This window comes from Centrocercus urophasianus, unplaced genomic scaffold (assembly GCF_019232065.1).
Source record: "Centrocercus urophasianus isolate 14NV4802_14NV808 unplaced genomic scaffold, USGS_Curo_1.0 seq_11, whole genome shotgun sequence".
In the NCBI taxonomy this organism is placed as follows: domain Eukaryota; kingdom Metazoa; phylum Chordata; class Aves; order Galliformes; family Phasianidae; genus Centrocercus; species Centrocercus urophasianus.
This window is the reverse complement of record NW_024884253.1, coordinates 43,416,112-43,440,511: the sequence shown is the minus strand read 5'-3', so window position 1 is coordinate 43,440,511 and position 24,400 is coordinate 43,416,112. Positions and strand designations below refer to the sequence as shown.

Sequence of the window (24,400 nt, the reverse complement as noted above, 5' to 3'; positions counted from 1 at the left end):
TGTTTTTTTTTTTTTTGTTTTTTTCGCTTTTCTTGCTCTTTGCTGCACGTTGTGCTTTTTGTACTACACACCAAGCCCTGACTCCTGCTGCACTCACCTTGAGCAGGTGAACAGAGCTCCTTCAGCTTTATGGGCATAAGCACGCTTCAGAACCCAGTGATACACAGCCCTAAAATAGCTGAAGGTCACGCCGACATCCCTAGCAGAGCAGCACGACCCGCCCGGCTGCCTTTTTGAAACAACTTTCAGCGTGTGACGGGAAGCGCCATTAAAGGCCGCGGTTGTTCCCCAAGGGCAGCCGCGCACCCCAAACCCCCGCAGCGCCACGGGATGCCTGCAGCCCCGCCCCGTGAGCCCCGTGACGCGGCCCGGCGCGGAGCCTAAGCGCCTGCGCGTCCTCCGCATGGCGCTATAAACACGGCGGGCGGCGGCCGGGCGCGGGCCCTGAGAGGCTCGGGGCAGGGCTGGGCTGGGCGCCGCCGCAGTAGGACGAGCCGGCGGTCCGGGCCCGCCCTCCGCCCGCCCTCTCTCCCTCCCGCCGGCGGGGGAGGCCGGGCCCACGTGGGGCCGCTGAGCAGTAGGCAGTGGGGTGACCATGTGTGCTGGGCGGCGTGCCGCCGGACGGGGCAGCGCCTGATCGCTGAGCGATGCTGCGGGGCGGCGCGGGGCCCTACGCGACCCGGCCGCCCCCCTCGCCTTCTCCTTCTCCATGAGCGCCCCGGCGGCGGCGGCGGCCCCCGTCAGGCTGATGCCCGGCGGGCACCCGGAGCAGCCGCCCGCCGGCTCTCCCGCCGGGGGCCCGGCTCCCGCGTGCGGCAGCCCCGCCGCCAAGGTGTCCGGCTGTCCGGCGCCCTCCGCTCCCTCCGCGGGGCCCCCGGCGATGCGTGCGGCTGCTGCGGGGGGCCCGCGGCCGCTGGTGGTACCCAAGGGGCCGCCCACCGCCACCATCCAGCTGCCTGCCAACTTCCAGCTGCCCCCAGGTGAGTGCGTGCCCCCAGCCGAGGGGGCCCCACGCGTGTCCTCCCGCCTCGTCCCTCCGCGTGGGCAAATGGGAGCTCAGGAAGCTGGGTGAGATGGGGAAAGTTGGGATGAGTGCCCCAGCAGTTGGGAGCCGGTCGCTTTTCTGCCCCGTGAGGAGGGTGGGTGAGGTGGGGTGTTCGCTTGCCTTGCGGGACGTGGAGAGCACGGGCGGCTTGAGTCGGGCACTATTAGGGGTGCTTAGAGCACCTGAGGCGGATTCAGGGTGGATGTGGAAGCTGCCGCATCAGGCAACTTTTGCATTCCGTGCAAGCTGTTACAGTGGAGTTCTTTTGGCTGTGGTGGCTAACCAGGCCCCTGCGAGCCCTTCGTGGGGCAAAGCATCACTCTGTATAAGGTGTGCAGTGAGAATGCTCGAGGGGCTTGTCTTTTTATCACACCTATGCGGGAAATAAGTTTGTGGATGTACTTCATGGAGCAGCAAAATGAACACTGGTGTAGCACCCAGTGCTACCTTTGTGGTAGCTATGACTTGGGACGCTATCAGGGACTGCCCAGGTGTTCCTACCTGTACCACAGTGACTGATACCACTACTCTTATTCTCCTGAGGTACGCAGTTGCCTCAGTGTGATTGTTGCTGCAGTTATTTTCTGCTAGGACAGCTCCTTTGTGGGAGCATCTTTTTCAGTTACTTCCACGTAAGATGCTGCCTAAATGGAGGTCTGACTGTATGTTCTGTCCTCTGCTGCTGCATGTTTGCATTTCCTCTTTTTTGTTTCTCTTTCATTTTTCTTTATTTTTTTCGCTTCTTTTTCAAAGACACATGTCTCTTTGGGATTTGTTAATATAAGGGGAAAGAAAGTGTTTAATAAGTAAGTTTTGCTTTGGGTTTCCTAGCACTCACATGTGCTGTAATATCTGGGTAAGTCAGCAGTCAGGGATGAGTCTAACTCCCTGCGAACTTTCCTCTGAAATGAAATGTGGTGAAAATGTTTGTTTATTTCTTTATTATTTAATAGTCAGGATCTCAAATTTTCAGGGTTTTTACCTAATGCTTTACTCTCTGGAATGTACTGGCATTCATCCTTCCATGCAGGTGAAGGCATGTATAAGTAGCTGGTAGTTTGGGAAGTGCAACTTAGCAATACTTTTTATTTTCTTTTTTTTTTTTTCTTTCTTTTTTTCTCTGCTGTAGCTTGATACAGGTAAGTGAAGGCATAGTGCAGGGTATAAACTGGCTTGTGTTGTGGCAGTTGGCAAATGTAACAAAAGTGGTGTTACCATTCTGTTGCATCATCTTGTTTTCCTTGCTCTTGGGACAAACTAAGAAAGAAGACTTTGTGTTGAAAGTTCAGAGGTACCAGTACTCTGCAACATTTTAACTAGAATTTAATACAGCAAAAAGGGCACCGACGATTTTGGATTTCTTATGAATTGGTGAATGTCTCCAGGAAATGTTTCAGAATGATCATCCTAAGGACAATTTTAAAAATGCATTCTTGCTTGATAAAGTGTTAATGTTCTACCCCTGTCTTCATTACTCATTAAAAATTGAATTGATGTAAAAATCATCCAGATGCTGTAAGATGGTATAGCATTAGAACTACAAGTGTTGGACTACTTAGAAAAGACAGTGGAATAAAATACTGAATCCTTAAGCTTGCAGAGTTTATTCCGAAGAAATTATAAAACCTAGCCATATGGCCTAAAATGAGCTAGGTAGATTGCACCTGGCTTTAGAACAGTGACATTCAACCTGCAGTACCTGTGAAAGCTGGTAAGAAAAATGCATGCAGAAAGTATGCTCTCTCTGGACTGCAGTTGGAGGCATTGCAAATGGCTTCTTTTAAGAAAAGGTGGATGACAACAGCACTTTTATTTGTCATTTTGCAGTACTTGTGAACTTGCAGTCTAGAGCAGGTTTTGCTCTTTTAGCTTTATAGACAGTTGCTGTTTGCAGAAAAGGAAGGCATCCAGGACAGCAGAACTTGACTCTATTGTTTGGGGGGCAGAAAAAGTTCTTGGAAGTCATGGCTTTAGGCTGTTCTTTTTTTTTCAGCTTCTGCTTTTCTTTTCCTTGCCCAGAGTAAAGCAAAGAGGTGGGAAAGTTAATGTCTGATGACCAGGTATTTCACTCCTCTGAGCTTGGATTATGCTTCTGCCAAGTGCTACTTCACTGAGTTTCCCATGGAAGATTGTTGTGCTTCACAAGTTCTGCACTGTGTACAGAACCAGACTTGTACATGACTAACAGGGGTATTTAATCATTTTCCTCTTCAAAATGCAGGTTCGGGGCTGAATAGCCAGACTAGTGCTGTGTTCCTCTTTTGTCCTTAGAGTATCTCCTGTACCAGCAGTCATGAGGTGGGAGACCCTGCCTGCCTGTGCTATGTTTTCAGCCAAGGACTCTTTCACACACCTCTTTCAACAAGACAGACTCTACCCTGAAGCTTTGGTTGTTGTGTTTTGCCCTTAAAATGCTATTAGCTCTTAGACTGGATGATGGGTCTGTCTCTTCCTAAATAGAAGGAATATCTATGATCGTCAGTTACTGTCACTGTTAACTTTTGCAGCATTTCAGAGTTTTGTACTCGATGAACTTGTCTGTATGACTGGTGAAGATCAGGCAGTGACAGTGAGTGCAGTGCTGCCAATAACATACGCTTCTGACCCCAGCTCTGGGTGCTGTGGTCTGCGCTGTTCCAAAACTGTTCCCCAGACTGCAAATATCTTGTCATAGACCACATTCTTAATGGGGAATTGAACCCTTGGTTAACTCAAGCTTCCTATTGCAGGAGGAAATTGTTGGGTTGTGCTGCTAAAAGAAGGAAATGGGTAAAGGTTTGGGGAGGAGAAGGAGTGGTGAGGTTCCTGGTTACCTTTATTGCATTTGATTTCCTTTTTTCTTTTCTTGAATGCAATTCTGTGTCTGTGCGGATTTTACACTGTCCCTGTCCCTCAAATTGCGTACAGGTGTTGGAACAGACAGTCAGTTGTATCTGCTTCTCTCCCGAAGGGACAAAACATTACAGAGCTCATCTGGCTGATCCTCTGTTGTTACCTTTGGATCTGCTTACTGTGGCGGGCTTTCTGTGGGAGAGAGCTGATCTACCTGGTTCTGGTTGGTGCTGCTGGTGAGCCAGTACCGCTGGAGGTGTCTACTTCACACATCTGGGCTTGTGTCCTGACTCTGCCTTACTTTAGGCTAGCATGCTTGTGTGAGGCTCAGCTACTACACCAAAGCTCCTCTCCATCTGCCTTGAAGGCAAAACAGTGTCAGGTACAGGTCCTTGGCTCCTATTTGCAGTTCAGTTGTCTTCGCTTGTGTATTTTGGCCTGTCCCTGGCAAGCTTTCTGCTGCCTGCAGCTTATCTGGGCTGATAGCAGATAGCTGTTGAGAAGGCACAACTGAGTGTTGTGGCAGGAGGCAGGTGAACAGTGAAGCAGGCACCTGCAGGAAGGAGAAGGGAACTGAAGCAGTGTCCCTGTGTTTCTCCTAATTGTGTGGCTCTAAGGTTGTTTGTGTAGGTGAAAGCAGACAAATATCATCATCCACGTCTCAGCCAGCATAGTGGCTTTCCTGTACTGCACTCTGAATCTCCCTTGTTCCATTCTGATGCTGTTTCTTGGCTGTAAAGCTGCATGAGGGTTTTGATGTTTTCATAGTTGCATCAGTCCTTTGCTTTAGAATAGAAGTGCTAATTTTTAACTTCTTATGTTTTGATTGTTTAGTAAGTGGTTAGTCAAAATGTTCTTCCAGCAGATCAGGAAGCTAGAGACTTTGCTTCAAAGTCTGCAGTTCCTGGATGTGGACAATTTCTTGAATTCTAAGTATAAAACTCGTCCTGTAGATGACCAGAAGGTGCTAAATGATGCATTCTTTCAACCTTTAATATCCCAATAGTGTCCTCTGCTTGGCAGGTTTACCTGAGTTGATTGAAAACTTCTCTCTTCAAAAGCACCAATGCCAGTCAGCTCTTTCCTGAGTGTTTGTCAAAGCTGTGGCAGACCTGAGGAACCAATTCAAATTTAACAGGTAGTGAGCAAAAGTCTTCTTCTGCAGCCAGTAGGAATTTCAACTGCTCCGTAGGATTTGATTTGACTTTCACAACTGAATGTGTCTAGCACAACAATGCCTTCATATCATTAAATGTGGTGCCCTATGGGAATTATGATTTCAATCTTGGCAGTAGATATAAAGCTAATTTCTAGATTTATGGTTTTCACATAAAAGCAAATGCGCTCTGAATACTGAAGCACTGAAATACGATGCTCAGTAAAATTAGTGTTTTAGGCTGTTCCAATCTTAAAGTCAATTGGGCTGTATTGCACAGAATTACAGCTGTTGATTGGTGAATGCTTAACTTAATCCTTAGAAAATGTGAGCCTGACTTCTATTGCTTTTGCGGTATTTAGAGGACCCTTTACAGCAGAAAAAATAGCATCATCAGTGCACAAATGGATGAAAAAATACTGAAGATAATTCAGTATTACTTTCTCAAAGACTGGTGAAGTAGATAAGCTTTGAGTTGTTTATTTCAAGCAGTTTGAAATAACAGCCTTCTTTAAGTTCTCTTACAGAACCAAGTATTTGCTGTGCCATGTGGTGGAAATCTGTGGTAAGCTTATTGAGTAGAATTGCATCTTACAGTTACTTATGCAAGTCTTGGTATAAGTTGCAAAGCTTTGAGGAATATAAAAAATGAGTAATTTGTATTGTTCTAGGGCTTATCTTTGTCTTTTGTCATTTGAAGTTTTTTGCATAAAGCTACTTCTCTGAAAATTCTGGTGATTTCTCCAGAAAAAGATGTTTAATTTACAAAGGTGAAAATACCACAATAGAGGCAGGTAATGTACTTCTTGTTGAGATTGTGATAATCAAGGTCTGTCCTGCCATTTCTGTCACCTTAAGAATAAAGTCCTCTGGCAGATTTTTTCTACTAGTATTGCAGGAAAATACTCTGCAATCAAGACTGAAGTAAGGAAAACATGATGGCAAATAGAAAATCCTTGTTACTAATGAGCAAATCTAGTTTCTGTTAAGCCTGGAAAACTCATGAAGCTCAGTGTTCTTGCTGGGTAACTTGGTGGAGCAGATGGATGTTATGGCACTTGGTTTTCACAGCTCGTGGTTGCAGGCCTCTTTCAGTGCACAGTCCCAATTTGTCGGAGGCAGGAGAAGTGGGTTTGTTAGTATTAGCTGCTCATAGGAAAGTTTCTTGTGTGGATATTCAGGCAGAATTGAAAGGTGGGTGATGCAATATCCTCTGGTTGGCACACCTCCTGAAGGCTTTCACCTGCAGCTTGCCAAGTGGAAGTTGCCAGATAGTTGATGTGGAGCCCTCAGGAAGCCAGATCCGTCTATTTGGTAGTGTACTACAAGGGAATGTTTGTATTGAAAGAGTTAAGTGTATTCATAGCATCATTAAGCTTGGAAAAGACCACCAAGATCATCTAGTCCAAACAGCAACTCATGTCTGTTACTGCTCTAAACCGCATCACTCGGTGCAACATCTATGCTTTTCTTGAAAGCCTACAGAGGCAGTTACTCCACCACCTCCCTGAGCAGCCTGTTCCAATACCTCACCGCTTTTCCTGAGAAGAAATTTGTGCTAATGTCCAATCTGAACCTCCCCTGGCACAACTTCAAGCCATTACTTCTCATCCTATTGCTGTTACCTGGGTCCCAAGATGCTGACTCCCACCTCAGTAAAACCTCCTTTCAGGGAATTTAGTGATAAAGTCTCTACCAAGCCATCACAGTTATCTCAGATGCTCCCCATGGGACCCTTCACATCTCCATTTTCTTTCTTCAGAATGCCTTTATGTAACTTCTTATTACTGTTGAAATATCACACAGTTAGTTACTGTTTCAACAGTATCTGTGTAGAGAGGAGTTAATACTTCCATAAAAGTTTTGCTGTCTTCTACTAGAATTTTTGTTTGCTCCATCCTGTTTAGGAGAAGGGCGATAATCAGTGTTAAAACTCAGTGTTAAGCCCCTTGCCTGTCTTACTGAAATATATGAAAATCCATTCAAAAGAGGGGTGAATTTGTGCTGTTAGAGAAAATCAAGTGGAATTCAACCTGCTGCTGCTGTTCTCTGCGTGAACTCTAAGAAAACAAAAGTCTCATTGTGAAGCTAATCTGGATTGAGTTAATTCTCCTCTTATTTAAAGGAGACAGGGATCTAAAGGGGGATGATGCTGCCTTGTATTAGAATTCTGTTGTGGTGCCAGTTTTTTTTTTTTTTTTTTTTTTAACCATCTTTTGATTTAAATTTTTTATATTTGTTGAATGAGTTTCCTGTTTCTTTCTAACAACTTCTCTGTAAGAGCGTTCTGGAAATGGGAAGTGCAGGGTACTGATTCTTAGGAAGCTGTGTGCTGCAATGTCTCAGACTTCAAACTTCAGATTTAAATAATTTCAGTAAAGACTAGGACCTCAGGGCTAGCTAGAAAAGGGTGTGGAATATGGATTCAGTACCTTTTTGTAGCAGAAATTCTCTAGAAAACAAGGAAATGCCACTTGGGCTCGTCTGAGGTAGTGTTTCGTTGCTATCAGCGGAGTCCTCTCAAATGCACAAAACTCCTTCTTGAAGTAACTTGGGTCCATTAGAACTCAGTCAGATCATTTTATCTATAGAAAGTCCTAGAATTGTCTGATTCCTTAGACAGGCAAGAAGCCGAGCTTTGTGTAGTAAAGTTGCAAGCCACGGAGATAAGATGTGGAAATGCTGATGGGAAATCATAGAACCATAGAATAATCCCAGGAGCTGAAAGACATGGCTCAAGAATGTGAGTTAGATGTTCTCATGATATCAGATAAGACTGTCTAGTGGAATGCAGAGTTGGCTTGGAATCCCGTATGCTTGCCCATAATAAAACCAGAAACTCTTGGGATTCTAGTGTAATAAATACACTTCGAATTTGAATAGAAGCAGTAGTGCCATCTTGGAACTAGGCCCAGAAAACATCTAGGATCTGTCAGTTATTTATAGCCCCTCCAAGATCCAACACAATGTCCAGGTTGTCTTCAGTGTTTGATATGAACATCTCTTCTTTGCTGTAAGTAAGAGTGCTCTACCTTGCAGATGGGCTGGTTATGTTTTTGTATGGGGTTTTTACTGTAACTCTGTAAAATTGCATGGATATTAATATACTTCTAAATAATGAAGTTTTAACTCTGTGCAAAGTGCAGGAAAACTCTTAATGGGAGCACGGGCCTGTAATCTGTGAAAAGGTGTAAATGCTGTGGGGAGGAGAGGGCAGGACTGCTGGTCTGTGGAACAGATATCTGTCTGGGCACAAAAAATGCGTCAGTGAGCAGCTAGCATCCAGCAGTTTGGATAACTTACTCATTAAGCTGTGCCCGAAACTTGACTTCAGATATTTGTGTTTTTAGCATTTTATTGCATTAGAAGTTATAGGCCAGAGCATTGTGGTTTAACCTAGCAGGTGGCTGGCTCATCACCACGCAATCATTCGCTCACTTCCCCCTTCTTCTCAGTGGGGTGAGGGAGAGAATTAAACAAACAAACAAAAAAACGCCCCACCAAAGTAGAACTCACAGGTTGAGATAAAACTATTTACTAAGTTAGAGAAAAGGAAAATAGTTATGGCTGTATGTATATATGAATGTACATAACAAGTGATGCACAAGTAACTGCTCACTACCCTCTGACTGATGCCCAGCCAGCCCTCTGAGCTGTGGAAGAAGAGGGAGAGATGAACTCCCCCCCTCCCTCAAGACCTGTTCTGCTTGATATCATGTGGTATAGAGTATCTCTTTGGCCAGTTTAAGTCAGCTGTCCTAATTCTGTTCCCTCCCAGCTCCTTGGACCCTTCTCTGTGAATGGCCTTGCCTTTGCACAACAGTTTAGCAGGCAATTGTAAACACGTGTGTGTTACCAACAGTGTTTTTCTCCTAGAACCAAAACAGCATCATATCAGGTGCTCTGAAGAAACCAATTTTGTTGCAGCTGAAATGAAGACAGAGTTCATAAGTTCACGTTGTGGTGTTTGTGCAATTGGCAAAGATGCAATCAACTCATTTAAGCACTTGTGGGATATGGTATTTCCCTGCACCCTTGTGCTTTACCAAACCTATCTCTGTTCTCTTGTAGCATAAACGCAAATTAGGATTATTCCCTTTGAATGCTTTTCTTGATCCGTGGGGTACATGAAGATCCATGTACCTCTGTGCAAAACGAGGAGTCTTCAATTAGAAGTAAACATTAAGTATCTTAAGGTGGTACTGCAAAATCCATGCACTAGTCACAGTTCCTGAGTTCCAATCATGATTGAATTTCTCTTGCATCTACTGACATCATCTTCCACAGGTTTGTGATGATTGTCTCATGCAGTGAAGTGCTTTATGAATGCAGTCTACTACAAGCTGAGCAAGTCAGTTTGGTCTGTGTAGTGTAGACAAGCCCTCTGTCCTGCTTGTCTGGAAACTCTTAAGAGATGTCACAAGAAATCCCCAAGCAGGAGATACCTGTGGCTCTCCAGAAGATCAGGTCCAAATACAATTGTATTCAATTTAGAATAGAAGATAGCATTCATCTCAGTGGACTAGGTGCTAAACCTAGCAGCTAAACCTCTGTGGTTGCATCATTTTAAGAGTGAGAAGTTACACTTGTCGTTGATGTTGTCTCTGGATTGGGCTGTCTTCCTTTCTTCATATTCAGTACAGGAATCTGAAGTAGATATTCAGGAAAATTCAGATACTGGTTGGGGGGTTGTGAGGATTAAGTAGTTACTGTGCATGCTGTGGGGTCCATACTTAATCTGAAAAAATAGGGTCCCAGCATATTGAGTCATGTACAAGTTGGGTCACACAGTATCTAACTCACCTATCCTGTCTTTCATGGTATTTCATAAAAACTTTATCTGTAGTGGACTTTTGCAGCCTATCTACAACACAGTGCACCTTGCTATGGTCACTGTTTAAGTAGTCAGTCTTTAATAATGAGTGTTTTAGATCTGTCTTACTCCTGAAATCTGTAACTTTTAAATGACTCAAGAAAAAATGCCTTTTGTTTTTGTTTTTTTTTTAGTTTGTTCTTGCTTGTGTTTTATTTAGGAAGCAGGTGTGAAAGGTATGATTTCCTAAGTAGGAGACTTCTTTTCACTTTCTTATGTTGCACTGCAGTCTACTATTGCAAAGCAGTTCTAAAGAGCTGTTGTGCTAAGCAGTTCTGTTGGAAATCATGTAATCAAAGCAGCAATTCAACATGACAGTTTAAGCTTCAAATGTAACAACATATGGTGCATCTCCACAGGAGCACACCTGCTAGCTAGTGCATCTCAGGTACCTGCAAACTCCTTTTGGCTGTTCTCCTTTGGAAGTGGCCTTGACAGAAATTGAATGGTGAAAGTTGCTCTTGTGGGATGCTTTTAAGGTTCATTGTTGTGCAGCACTGTTGGGGAAGCCCTGGGCTTTGCTTGGTGGCACAACTTAAATTTATTTGCAATAGTGCAGTTTTGTTGTCACTATTCCCTGAAGCCATGCAGGTGATGTTACCATGATATAAACAGATCTCTGCCTTAATCTCACTTTGTTTACATATCTGGTAACGTTTTGTCTGTGATGTTTCTGGTTATAATGAAGAGATACTTGTCCCTCAACTTCATCAGGTATCTGGAAGCTGCTCCTTCCACTAACCTATGTTTGTTCTTTTTTTTATTTCCAACTTGGATGATAAGCACAGCCATGGTTTAGAAAACTCAAATTGGATTCTAATATGTTTAGAAAAAGCTTGGTTTCCTTGGCAGGTACGATTGGCAAAGCATAAACTTACAGCTGGGTTTTCTTGTATTTGAAGTAGCAAATGGGAATTTAATAGACAGGTTTTGGTTTTCCATAGCACAAGCTGCTGTTGTGGCTGGGTAAGACGTGCTGTGAGTAGTGACTGCCCAGCCCTGGTCTGAGTGGTACTGAGCATCCTTTCTGAAGGCTGAGCTCCCGGAGCTTCTCTAAAGGAGAAGCCAGGTCACTGAGGAGAGCTGTCAGGGAGACTTCAGTGTGAGAACCTGTAGTGTGGTTCCTTCTGGTTAGCCTCAGAGGGAGCTGAGCTGGGTCAGGTTGTCAGTTCCTTCCCTCTTGGCTTTCCTACAGGACTGCATCTGGAGGTAGGATTAGTAACTTCAGCATTAGGTCATTTCTTCTGTTTCAAGGTGGAAGGGAAGTATCCATTGGTTGTGGGTTTTTTTTTGTTTGAAGATATGGGAAAGTATAATTTGTCACAATCAGAAATGGAAATTCTTTAGATGATCCATTTCTTGGTTTGCTGTCAATTCTTAACATTGGGTTGTAATGGCCAAACTGTGTGTTTGAGGCTTTGAAGTCTTATGGCTTTTCGTAACACCGATTGCAATAGTGGAAGTTTCAAATTTGTCTTAATATATTTTCTAAAGTCAGCCATTTAGGTATTACACCTGCAAGAACAATAGTGGTGAGTTACCATCGCATTGGGCTTGTTGGTTTTAGAGTTCTAGTTTCACTAGTTGTTGCAAAAAACTATGAACGTGAAGAGGCTTTCACTGTATAAAAATTCTGCTGAGTTGTACAAATAGAGCAGAATTTTAAGTTTGTTCTAAGTGGAAAGGTTCCTGTTATGCCAGAGAGGCCTACAAGACTGGAGTAGCTTTGGGTAACTTCTGCTATGGATGCTCTCACCCATAACAAGCTTGAAGGCATTTTTAACAGCTTTGATGAAGCATGGATGTCCTTCTGCAAATTAATTCTGCTACTGGGTGGAAAGTTGCCTTGTGTTTCAGTGCATGATGCTGATGGGTTAGTTGACTGTCACAATGAAATGGGTTACTGCAAGCTGTCAGTATTTATGGTTGGAAGGGTTTTTTGTGCTTTTCTTTTAATTGCTCAATAATTTGCTTATGAACTGTACTGTATTTGCATAAGCTTGCTGCCAGTGTATCTCTTGTGTTAATTTCTTGTCAAGCGGAGCCTGCTGGAAGCGCTTCCCATTGAGGTGACTGGAGGAGAGAATACTCTTCAGGCATGATGTTCATTTCTGGTGGAGCTTAACTGAAACTTCACACCAGTTGTGCAAAAAATAACCATATAACTGTGCTAACTGTGGTAATTATCCTATCGTATGGAGTAGAATTCAGAGATACAGCATCTGTGCTTCTGTCAGTTTTGCTAAGAAAAAAATCAAACGATAAAATATCCAAATATATGAAAACAAAGGGTATAATATGTTCCAAATCTCAAAAGGAATTGAATTAAATTTATAGACACCTTCTTAGAGTAGAGCTAGCGTTAACATTTTTAAGTAAGCTGAGAAAGGGAAAACCTAAAACTAGTAGAAGTAATAGTTCTGCAGTCCTGGATATAGACCTAGTGCAGAGAGAAATGCTCTTGCTATCAAAATGTGTGCATCATCAGCTTTCTCTCTTCCCCTGGAATCTGCATAAACATGTGATGTGAACAAGGAAAAATGCACTTTTTCTGACTGGTGAGAAATTGCATGCAATGAATCACTGTTTAAATAAGATAGTGTGAAAAGAAAATTGAAAACCAGGTATGTCTTCTGTGATTCCAGGCATTCATGGATTAGATTAAAACATCCATCTGTACCGAAATGTAACTGTAGTCAAGATTTCAGAGGAGCAGGAGAAAGCTGAGTTGTCAAATGGAACAAGTGTTTTTCTGGATTTGCAACTGTCTTGTGAATCTGCCCTGGCAAGGTTGGTTGAGAATGGGGGGAATCATTCTAGATGCAGCTTCTTCAGTCTTAGTTTGTGTTATTTAAGTAGTGATGTGTTGTCTTTTCAGAGTTTTATGCAAAGTTTTTTGCTGCCTTGCAGTTTCCTCTTACGCTTTTGGGATGAAAAGCTGCTTCTAAGCACATAGCTATAGCTTTGTGTTTATTGGTTTTTTTTTTTTGTGTGCTTGCTGCTTTAAGTGTGCTGTTTATTTTAACTCAAAAGAAAAATTTTAGGTTATATTGTATGCTGTATTTTGACTTCTTTAAACAAGCCAGGTAGTGAAAAGATTATTCTCTTGATACAGAGTTATTATACACCAGAAAATATTATAAATGTGCATTGAATATATGGGATTCTCTAGATATTGGCTAGCCTGCAAGAAAATTCTCAGCTTTACAGAACTGTAGGAGTTGGAAGGGATGGGATCCATCTCCTCCCTGCTAGAGCAGATTCTCTGGAGTTCTGTGCAACCCTCTAAGAAAAAAAATAAGTTTAAATACTCTTATTGACTCTTATTTATTTACTGGGATGTAGTTATGTACTGGGATGTGTGAGCAACTACTGTGTGGGGCAATGGTAGTAGCTGCTGTTTCAGGTAAAAGGAGGTGATGTGCCAGCAAAAACAAGCAGCTCTGTAGCTGCTGTAAAGGATCTGCAGCAGTTGAGGCCAGGAATCCATCTGGCTTTTTGTAATTGTGACCCTGATGAAAGATCTGGATTTTCAGGCGTCCAGCCCTTGTAAGGACTGACAGGGAGGAAGGGAGGGCATTGGTAGCTGAGTGGCTTCCAAATGCAGAGTGCATGACACTGTGTTGTAGCATATGATTCTCTTTAGTGTACTTTTAATTGAAAGTAATATTTTAGTAAAAAATACTTATGTTTGTTAATTGTTAAATTGTTGGTCATTATTGCTGACAGGATGAGAGAAAGGTGGTAGGCTTGTTTGTGTTCTGTTGTGCTCTGTGGGCTTAGAAGGAAAAATAAACACTAAAGAAACAAAGCAGAAGAGTCTATTTTTTCAAAGAAATCTTCCTGTTTGGCTGTACCCAACTTTGATTAAATCCATAAAATTTGAATGTTTTTGGACAGATTCTTGACAGAGGGACACCTTCATATGTGTGAGTAGGCTTAGCTTTCAGTGGGGCACCACTGCCTTCCGTTTAAGGGGATGGCCTTGATGTAGGTAGGCGAACTGACATTATTCAGGCTCCATTTTCTTGTATAGACTTCCTCTAAACTGTGTCTTCACCTGTAAGCGTGCAGCTAAGTGTTCAGAAAGTCAAAATGTGTAGAAGCGGCTAATTCTAGTAGTGGTGATGCATTTTTCAGACTGAAGAACTGTTTGAAGGGTGTTTACTGTTAAAGTAATTCCAGAAAGTCTGTATGGTGGTGGGGAGGAATGGCTTGTCTTTTTTTTTTTTTTTTTTTTTTTTTAAATCCCAAATTTCTTTTGACTCAAATGATGGATTGATTTGCAATTAGTCGTGTAAAGTTTTGATATGGCTGTCTGGTCAAGTTTGTCACTTTACGTTAGGGATTGTTTACTGTCATAAAATGCAGAGTAAAACTGTTGTTGGCTTTTAGTGCTTACTTCTTGAGCAGCTGTTCCTTGGAGTAAGAAACTAAATGTTAGATTTGCTTATCAATATGGTCTAGCTATTTCTTCCACAGAAACAGCAAAGCCATAACATCCCTTAATTTCTAACACTGGATGTTTTTCTCCAACAGGAACTGTTCTTATCAGAAGCAGTAATGGTCAACTGATGCTAGTATCTCAACAAGCAATAGCACGAGCACAACCTCAACCACAAAATAACACAAGTGTACGAGTGTCTGTACCTAGCAGCACACCTGCAGTGAGAATATGTGCTGTACAGGTAAATTCCCTCACAGGTTTAATTTGTATGTTAACATGGTCATAGCAGGGCTTGCAAATAAGCTGTTAAGAGTTAACTAAGCATTTGAATGTTTTCTCAGCAGTGTGATTGGTGTGTTTTGTACATGAACATCACTGTGCCTATCTTTCTGTCTTTCAAACTGCTAATTGTTACATTTGGGTTTATACAAATTAAGGAATTCCTGTCTTACAAGAACGATGTTCTGTATTTTTCCTTTTTTTTTTTTTTTAAACCAGCTGCTACCTAAATGGTTATTGCTAGTGTAACTGCAGCTTTTTGGTTTTCTGATGGGATACTTCTCTGGAGCAAAAGGAAACTGAGAACCTTTTGCTTCTTCCCTTGAAGGATGTTCCTTCTCATTCCCTAAACTCTGCTGGCTTTTTGCTTACATTTTTTACAATGGAAAGTAAGAGTTGATCCAAAAAAGAGGCATCTACTTAATACAACCAACATTATTATCCTTTAATCATTTTATTTTGATTAGGATTAGTGGCTAATTGTCTCTGAATATGTTCTCACATAGAAAACCAGTAGGCAGATAGCTTTGTTGGAAAGCGTTTCAAGCATACGGGTTGTATGAATGTTACTTGTCTTGTTATTTTATGAGTGGTTTATATCCAACAAGAACAAATCCTAACTTCAGGGTATGTTTTGTCACTGGCTTGTCTGACAACTGTTCTCTGCATGTGTATGAATACTGTTATTACTTTTCTTTTTTAAGAACTCTGGAACCCAGTTAATAAAGAAAGCAGTACCTACTCCTTTGAAACCATTATCTCAAACAACAAATGCTGTGACTTCTACTGTTCAGTCACCTGCTGTTATGCAGGTAGGTGGCAAGATTCATTGTACAATGGAAGAAGTGATGGAGAGAACTGAAGAAAACATAGATGCATTCTTGTTATTTCTAACTAATGTGGTTTTCACTAAGCTGATAACTTCTGCTCTTAATTTAATTATGCCTCTGCCAGCATGTGTCAGATCATCTTCCCTCACTGTAGTAGAAAGCACTCTCACAATAGCATTGAACAATGTGTAAAATAAATAGTCTAAAGAACCATTTTCAGTGCATTTGTGCTCTGTGACTGAGCTCCTCCAAGCTCCAGCTGAAGCTTTTCTGGGGAATGGAGACTTCCTAATGCTTTTATGTTTGGGTTCCCTGATTACTTCGGGGGGTGGAGAGGAAGTATAGTTAAGAATGGTGCTGAAGGGAAAATGAGCTATCTGTACCAGTCAGGTTTTTTTTTTCTCAAGTTTGAGGTTTTGAGATTTTGTTTCCTTTTTCTCATTATAGGCTGAAGCAAGTGAATTAAGTGAACTTAGTAGACAGATTGCAAAAATATGTAGATATACAATTACTGGAAATGTATTACTGTTTTTCTATTGTTTTTTGTCTTGTTTCTCATTAGCAGAGTGAAATGATATAGGACTACTCCGATGAGACCATTGATACTTGTAGAATATGAGACACAGATCCAGTTGTTTCTCTGTTCCAGGGGACCACGGGTTTGGATATATGTGTGTGCACATGTGACGAAAAGCAAACTGCTTCTTTCTGTTCTGTTCTCTCTGTAGGCTGGGGGAGAAATCAGAGATTTTGTTTGTACTTGTCTTTTTTTTTTTTTTTTTTTTTTTTTTTTTTTTTTTTTTTTTTTTTGTGGCCCAGCTGACTTGAGCAGTAGCAGTTGACCAAGCATTCAGAAAATGAGGAGAAAAAAAAATCCAATCTGGATGTATGTTCTTGACCTTGAGTGTGTGAAAGATGGAGAGATAAGTTTGCTGACAGCAGTAACTAATAGTCTGACTTACAGATTTGTCCTCCTGCTGTTCTTCTGTATTAGTAACTGAAAACTACCCACAGCTCTGTCTGTGATGTTTTCTCTCTTCCTTCTCGCTATAGGTGGATAGTATTGGAATGGAAGGGGAAACCCAGAGACCTCTTCTAATACATTTTCTATTTCACTTAGAATTGGAAGCAATGTATGCTTTGTGTCTGTCAAGAATAATAGTGGATATTCCTGACCTATTTTTATTTTGAATTACTAGCTTGCAAACTGTGTGCTTGTGATCTCTACACAGGGGTCTTTGGAATGTAAAAGCAAAAGTCATCTGCTGTACTATCCTTACACTTCAGGGAAGAGATGGATGTAAAGATTTTTTTCCATTAGATGGGTGAAGCTGCATACATCCTCACCATTTAATGTGAATAAATGTTGATCATTCTGTTAACTAATTTCACTTACATTTGTGTTTAAAAAGGTTCTTCTGTACTTTCTTGGCTCATCTTTGATGTAATCAGTTCAACTTGTGATTTTTGTGAAGTGTTTAAAGAGGTAGACAGTATTTTTGGCAAGAAAGTTTGTAGAAACTTGAACACTTCTAATGAGCATACAACTTGATTTAGGCTGCAGGAGGGATGACTAGGAAAAGTTAATACTGCTGTTTTGTTTGGAATGGCTTTCCCAGAGCATGTTTTGCACAGTATTTGCAAAATACTCTGCATAAGTCCCTTTTATAATAGAGTAAATAAGTGCAGTATGGATACACGCTATCTATCATAGGGCCACTTCAGTGTTAGCTCTGGGGCAGCCAAAAGGAAGAGGTCTGTCAAGGGAGCCTGTATGTAAGGTTGCACGAACTGCCTGTGGAAAGAAAGGAAGAGAGGCCTTGAGCCTGGCTTCCTTGGTTACAGAGTTGTTCAGAAGTTCTAAAAGAACTTGTTGGTCTTAGCCTTAGGTGTTTTTTGAGGTCCAGAAAGGGAATGTTGGTGTATAAGCATGTCCTCACAAAAAGTGGGGAACATAAAAAGTTGAGATGAAATGATACTTGCCTTCATTTGTCTCTTATCCCATTTGAAGTATAACCTGATGTACACTGCAAAACTCCCTCTGGTTGCTGACTCGAGGACTGTTCTCCTCATCTACAGAAATATTTGTTTTTGTTCCTGAATGTTTGAGCTCAGAGGTTGTACAAAATACCTGCACTTTTTAATTTTTTTCCTTCTTCCCAGATGGAATAACATGGTTGCAAAGTATCTAATTAGCATCATGCTGGGGCACTTTCATTTAGATGCAGAGCACTTCTCTTGAAATGACTTCAAAATGTGCAGGATTAATGCCATTTGTGTGTGTGTGTGTGACTGTTTCTCTGTTGCTCAAAGTGAGAGTGAGAATTGTCAGTAGTGTAAAAAGGTTGAGGGCAGATGACAGAAGTTAATTCCCATATACTTGTCTTCCTGGGAAAAGGGTCCGGCAGACTTCCTGTTGTTTCCTCCCTCAGCTGATAAAATACTGTTCTGGACCTGATGTGTAAACACACTGGAATTTGCAAGAGAGCAGCTCCAGCAAACCTCATGTTTTCAGTTTTTAAAAGCCCAGGGCATTGCAGCTTGACAGTTCTGTACTTTGTCCCCTTCTGTCTTCCTCCCTTCCATCTGTTTGTGGGATTCTCATGCCCAGTTTGCCTCCCTGTGGTCTTAGAGCTGATGAGCTTCATCCTTGGAAGAGGCAGTGGTGGTGGCAAAGATCCTGCAGAGAGCTATTAAAGTGTTATCAATGGTGGGAGCCCAAGCTGGAAAGCTTTCTGGTAGCTGACTGCTTCTTTCATATCAAGCTTGGCAGCACTTTGTGGGGGAGCAGGATACACCCAGGAAAAAGAAAATTTAACAAAAGTGCCAGTGTTTTGCTCTAGCTTTAAGCGTTTGCTCACTAATTTTCCCTGTCCTGAAATATTTTAAAACACGTTGATATTCTACACATGTTCTGTCCAGTTCTGATTTTTTAATTTCTTTTTTTTTAATTGATGATGAGGTAAGTTGGGCTCTTGCATTACCATCTTATGACTAAATGTCAATTAGCAGTGTGATTGCTAAACGAAGGTGATGTTTAAATGTATTAGGAGTCAGTGAAAGCAGCTGTGTTGGGCAGATCTGAAACATGAATTTGACCTACAAAACAGCCTTTCTTTTGAGACTTTTGGGGAAAGGCTGGAGGAAGAAACAGTACCTAACTGCAGGCTTCAAATGCTAAACTGAACCTTTGCTTGTTTCTGTATTCTATGGCTTCAATCTGTGGCTTTTTAGTAGGCAACTTGAGAAAATAAAAGGAGTGGGGGACAAAATCTTACTTGTTATGTTGTATTAGAAGAATGATGTGACTGGATGCTTTTTATTCTAATTAGACCTGAAATAGAAATACTCATATTTAGTAGGTTTTCTTTGGCAACTAGTATTTTTTAGCCTAGTTTGCAAAGGAGAAAGGCATTTGTGTGTTGTTTTTTCTAAGCCTTCATGACTCTTATTCTACTGGAGCTTCTGTATCTGGTGATAGATAAAGAGATTTGAAAAGATTTGAAACTCATACATGAGTTTTGACAGGGTTTGTGTCTTGATGAATTTGAGACAGTTTGACATTGGTCCCCATAAAGAAAAAACAGGAAGAACTACTTAGGTGCTTTTGTTCATCTGGTTTTTGCTGCTGCATCCTTCCAAAATGGACACGACACTTTTCATCTGGTGCCTGTGTGACAGGAAACATAAGGAATATCACAAATGGGAAGAAAGGAACATAAATAATTACCTAAAGTTGTATTTATCTTCAGGGTACTGTCACTTGGCTTAGTGTTAAATTGATTAGTCTTAAACTACAGAAGCCTGGCAAAGTTTAAACTTTGGTTTTGAACTATGTGTTTCTTCACGACTACTTTTTCTTCTCCTTCACTTGAAGTTACAGGCACTTTTTTTAATATTGGTAAGCCTTTGTCCTTCCCTACCACTCATAGACTTAAAAACAGGTTGGCTATGGAGGTTCTGTGACTTAGATTATTAAATAGTCTCTCAAAGGAAAAAAGAAAAAAAAAAATTAAAAAAATCAAACTTCTGAAAGTAAAGGTAAGATTTGTTCACTTATGTTTTAAATAATAATCTTGAGTGAGGAGGAAGGGTGCTACTTAATATGCTAGCTGAATATAGCGTGTGTTATTTGTGCTAGTCTTTGGTTTCAGAAGTGTTAAATTTTTCTTTTCAGCCAGCAGCTGCAGCAGCTAGTGTTACTGCAGTTACTGCTGTAAAGCCTTTGAGTACTGGAACACCTGTAAAACTTCCAGTTACAGGACCACCTGCACAATCCATCTCCCAAAAGGCAGTCTCTGTGAAAGCAGAGGGCACAACAGTAGCACAGACCAGCACTTCTACAGTAAGGAAAAAAAAAGTTTTTAATTAAAAATTAACATTCTCTACATTCATCAGAGGTTGGAGAGCCAACTTGACATCTAACAGTCTTTATTTCCACCATAGGAGATGCTGGAGAATGTGAAGAAATGCAAGAATTTCCTTGCTACGCTAATAAAATTGGCATCTAGTAGTGGACCTCAAGCCACTGAGATGGGGCAGAATGTGAAGAATCTGGTGCAAAATCTATTGGTGAGACTTTTTTTTTTTTTAAAGCAAAGTTGTGACATTTATATATTGATCTTATATTGATCTTAATTTTGACTTCATAATTTTGTTTCTTCTCTTTCTACTTGTGTTGGTGTGTTGTTTTTTAAACAACTCGAGTTGTGGTAGAGTACATCAGATCCTCCAGAATATTTCTTTATAATGTGCATTTTAAATGGATTCCATACTGTAATTTCCCCTCTCATTCCAATTTCATTTTATGCACACAGGTAACTGTGACAACAGGAACAGTTTATTGTTTTTATGTAGTTTTTGGGTCTGAGCTAGACTACATTAGTGTAGGTTTGAGTTCTCAATAGCAAGGGTTTTGCTGTGGTGATTGTAGTTCACTACTGAGTCTCTATTACTCCAGGACTGAACTGAGTTGCACACTGATGGTGAAGCTCCATTGAAATGAGTGTGAAATTACCCATGTCTTTAGACAGTGGAATGGAGAAAATAATGTGATGGCTTGCTAGCCTGTCTGCTTGCCTAACTAATTTACTGAATATAGTATCGGAATGCAAGATAACACACCATAATACAATATAATCAGAATTGAAGCTAATAAATCAAATATAATGAGAGAGAGAATGTGTGAAAGGTGGATAGGCCTCACCATAAAGCTGAGGTGAGATGCGCAGTCCAGTTGAGCAGCAGGGAGATGGGAGGAGAACCGACGAAGAGCAGACGAGAAAGAGCGCATGAGGTGACCTTGCCAGAGTTGTATCTCCTCTCCCCTGGGGAATGTAGTTGTTCTTCTCTTCTGGGCAGGTACCCGGGAGTTGAGCATTAACAGTTAAACTCCCAGTGCCCCACATGATGTTATGATGTGGAATACCAAAATCAAAAATCACAAAACCATAACACCACTTTAGCAGAAGGATATGTGCTGGTAGAGGGAGATGGTTTTGCAAGTCGTACTGAAGGAATTTCTTAGTCTAGAAAAGCATAGTGTAGAAAGAGGTGTAATTTGAGAGAACAGATTGCTTTAAGATGCAGCCTTGCAAAAATCTTTGATTTCCCTTCTCCCACTGCCTTTTTCTTTGTCCCTGCTGGACTATACACTACAATTCCATTGGAGCGTGCTAGAATTAATCCTTGTTGTGCTTACAGTGCTTTTTATAAAGAACAGTAATTACCAGCCATTAATAAATTGTTTAACTGTGCATTTGTTTGCTTTTTGCAGTATTTTTAAAATGCTGTTTTTCTGTTATTCAGTATGTGTGTATGGTGTGAATGCAGAATAAATTAATGTTTCATATGCATAGGGGAAACACGTAAACAGCAGCTGTGAAGTAAAGTGGTCCTCAAGGCAGCATTTCATGGAGTGGGTGTCAAGAACCTTAATGTGCACTGAGATGTGCTGTACCAAATCCCTGCAGTTGTATCAGTGGGACCTCAGTGACCTGCATCCACAGCCAGACAGGCAGCAGATCCAATGACAAGAATTGAGCTGCTTGAAGTTCTGTTCTTCTGTGAATACATGGCCCTTAAGCCCCCTGCTCTGACCATGTAGTTGTTCTGTGGGAGGATAGAGGCGAAAGGCATAACTTCTCTGCTGACTTCTCTGGTTTGTTAAGAGGGCCTCTCTGCCTTCTGTCTTCTGTACCTTTCTGAAGGAAAGATATCACCTGGCAGGGTGAGCAGTAGCCACCAGTCTGAGGCTGCATGCCACTTCATCTGGGTTGCTGGGGCACTGAACTATAAGGGGGTCACAGGAGTCTGCTGCAGCTTCCTAACCTGAAGCCACTGAAATAGATGTCTGTGGCAGGAAGAGTAAAGAGCATTGAAGAGAGCGATTGAGAGGACTGTTACCCTAATGGTATGCAGAAGTGATGTTCTGATCTTTCTCTTTCTTCAGAAAGAAACATTAAGTATTACACTTTATTATGCTTTCGTGAGCATTAGACTGAAATCATTTTACAAAAGCTATGGAGCTGTCTTTTGTCTCCATTCTACATAAATTTTGATCCTCATGCTGATAAACTACCTTTATAGCAATAAGTACTCCTGATGGATTTTGCATATTTCTGCATGAAAGATGTACTCAAAAGGATCGATGTTACTTATAAATTTGTTTCTTTTGAGTCACTTTAGTGAATATTTGAACGGATATCCTCATGTGTATTAACAGCTGCAGTGTCTGTGGGTTAACAAAGAAACTTAATTTTCTAATACTGTATCTAGATTATAACATCAGTATATCCTAAAATGCTTTCTTTAAACATACAGGTGGAAAGAAGTATTTGAGTACTGAAAGTGAACAACATCATGATAGTGTAAACTTTCATGAATTGTTGATACACCTGAAAAAAAAAAAAAAAACATTCATACCTATGAATTACTGTTGCAATTATACTTTTCTCTTAGGAAGCAAAAATTGAACCAGAAGAATTTACAAAGAAACTGTATGTAGAGCTCAAGTCTTCTCCACAGCCCTATTTAGTTCCTTTTCTCAAGGTAAGTGTCTGATTGTGGATATAAAGTATTTAGTTGGAGGGGAGGGCGGAGGATCAGAAAATGTTTTAATTGCTTTCAAATTGTTATTTCCTCCAATCAGTTGAGGAAATGGTGCTTAGCCAAGCTAATGCTGTGTGACTGCTGCGCTTGGACAGACAGGTTTTTGTGGGGGGATTTCAGAAGAGTTACCTTCAGCTGTATTCTCAGGTTGGAGAGTAATTACAGTTATTACTGGAGACGAATCTTTTGGAAGCTGATACATCAACAGTTACACTAAGATGACCTTTTACTTGCTCAGCAAAGCTGTAGTTGCTTTGAATTCTAATACAGAAGAGCGACAACAGAAGCTGTTTTGCAGTATTTAAGCTTAAAGAATCTGCATAACACTGGCATTCTGTTGTCTGCTGGCTTGTGTTTAATTGCAGACAGTTGTTTTGCTTTTTTAAAAAAAAAGTTCTCATTTCTCCAGAAAGTTTCTGACAGGGTTGCTGCAACTTAGAGAAAGTAATTGAGGATAACTATCTCCATTCAGGGAAATAATTGTATAAATAAGAAAATCCTTTCTTCTGTGTATGTGCCTACCATACTTTTTAATCATATGGTAGAATAGTTTATTGACAAAACAAAAAATGAATGTCTTTGTCATGTAACAATCACTAAATCCCAGCAAACTTGGGAAACTTCATTATATTTACTTAATTGCAACATACAGTGTTCTTAGAACTGATAGATCTGTACTTCCTTGACATTCAGTATAGGCACAGTGGTGCATCAAGGAAGAATGGTTAAGTGGTGTTTTCTTAATATTTGACGGTTCATACAACAATGATCTTGCAATGTTGCTACTACTTTGGGTACATAGTGCTGATCTGTTCAGGTATGGGATATTTCTGTTATAGTGGCAGCCTTCAAATGCTTTGATAGTAAGTTTGCTAGACTAGAAGACTACAGTATTCTAATAGAAGCTGTAGAAGCTAGTAGAGCTGTTGGAAGAGATCCAGAAGAAGGCCATGAGGATGATTGGAAGGCTGGAGCAACCACTCCTAGGAAAAAAGGCTGAGTGAGTTGGGTTTGTTCATTCTGGGAAGAGAAGGCTCCAGGGAGGTCTTCTGGCCTTCCAGTACTTAAAGAGAGCTTATTACAAGGAGGAAGACTGACTTCTTACATAGGTAGATGGTGATAGGAAAAGGGGGATAGTTTTAAATTAAAAGAGGGGAGATTTAGATTCCATTTTTGACAAAAATTGTTAACTCTGAAAGCAGAGAGGCGCTGGCACAGCTGCCCATGTAAGCTGTGGTGCTCCATCCCTAGAGGTGCTCAAGGCCAGTTGAATGGGGCCCTAAGGCAGCTGAGCTGCTGGGTGGCAGCCCTGCCCATGTTATGGGGTGGAACTGGATGGGCTTTAAATCCCTTCCAACCTAAGTCAATCTATGATTCTCTGTTAGATTTAATAAAATTATTTGTCTTTTTTTTTTTTTTTTCTCTCTGTCTAAATTCCTGGTGTTTCCTTATAAAAACTCAAGGGCAACTCAAAAGGCAGTTCTCCCTTTATCCTATTTGCATTATTATGACATATTGTAGTTTTTCATGTTAACTTTCTGGAATAACATGTGCAACAATTGCAGCACAGAGTACTCTGTTACTTTTGGACAGCTTTATCCTGGCGTCAGAATGACCAGGCTGTGCATGCAGGGTCAGCACAACTAACAAAGCTTTTCTTTGAGCTCTGGTAGCTGCCAGGGCAAGTTTGGCTTTGTAAGTAATGTGTCTGCCTTCTGCAGGGCCCTGGCTAAGAATCCCTGCTGGACACTAGCTGTGTTCCCAGAGCAGTGTGGAGGAATCTCAGTATCACTGCAGAGCTCTAGCATGCATCTGGCACAGCCAGAAC

The 24,400-nt window shown here is 41.2% G+C and overlaps 1 protein-coding gene across 2 annotated transcripts in view; it reads left to right on the top strand.

The window, feature by feature from the left end:
• The first annotated feature begins 709 nt into the window (after positions 1 to 709).
• The window catches only part of TAF4B (TATA-box binding protein associated factor 4b), a 70,378-nt gene continuing 46,687 nt past the window's right edge, over positions 710 to 24,400 (top strand). Inside the window, exons 1-6 of one of the 2 annotated variants that reach the window (XM_042808916.1) lie at positions 710 to 980; positions 14,446 to 14,594; positions 15,337 to 15,444; positions 19,640 to 19,807; positions 19,909 to 20,034; positions 22,423 to 22,512. In XM_042808916.1, the coding sequence (XP_042664850.1) occupies positions 710 to 980; positions 14,446 to 14,594; positions 15,337 to 15,444; positions 19,640 to 19,807; positions 19,909 to 20,034; positions 22,423 to 22,512 (912 nt within the window). Of the gene's footprint in view, positions 981 to 12,602; positions 12,697 to 14,445; positions 14,595 to 15,336; positions 15,445 to 19,639; positions 19,808 to 19,908; positions 20,035 to 22,422; positions 22,513 to 24,400 lie in introns of those variants that run through there. The other variant, XM_042808917.1, reaches the window with a different exon arrangement.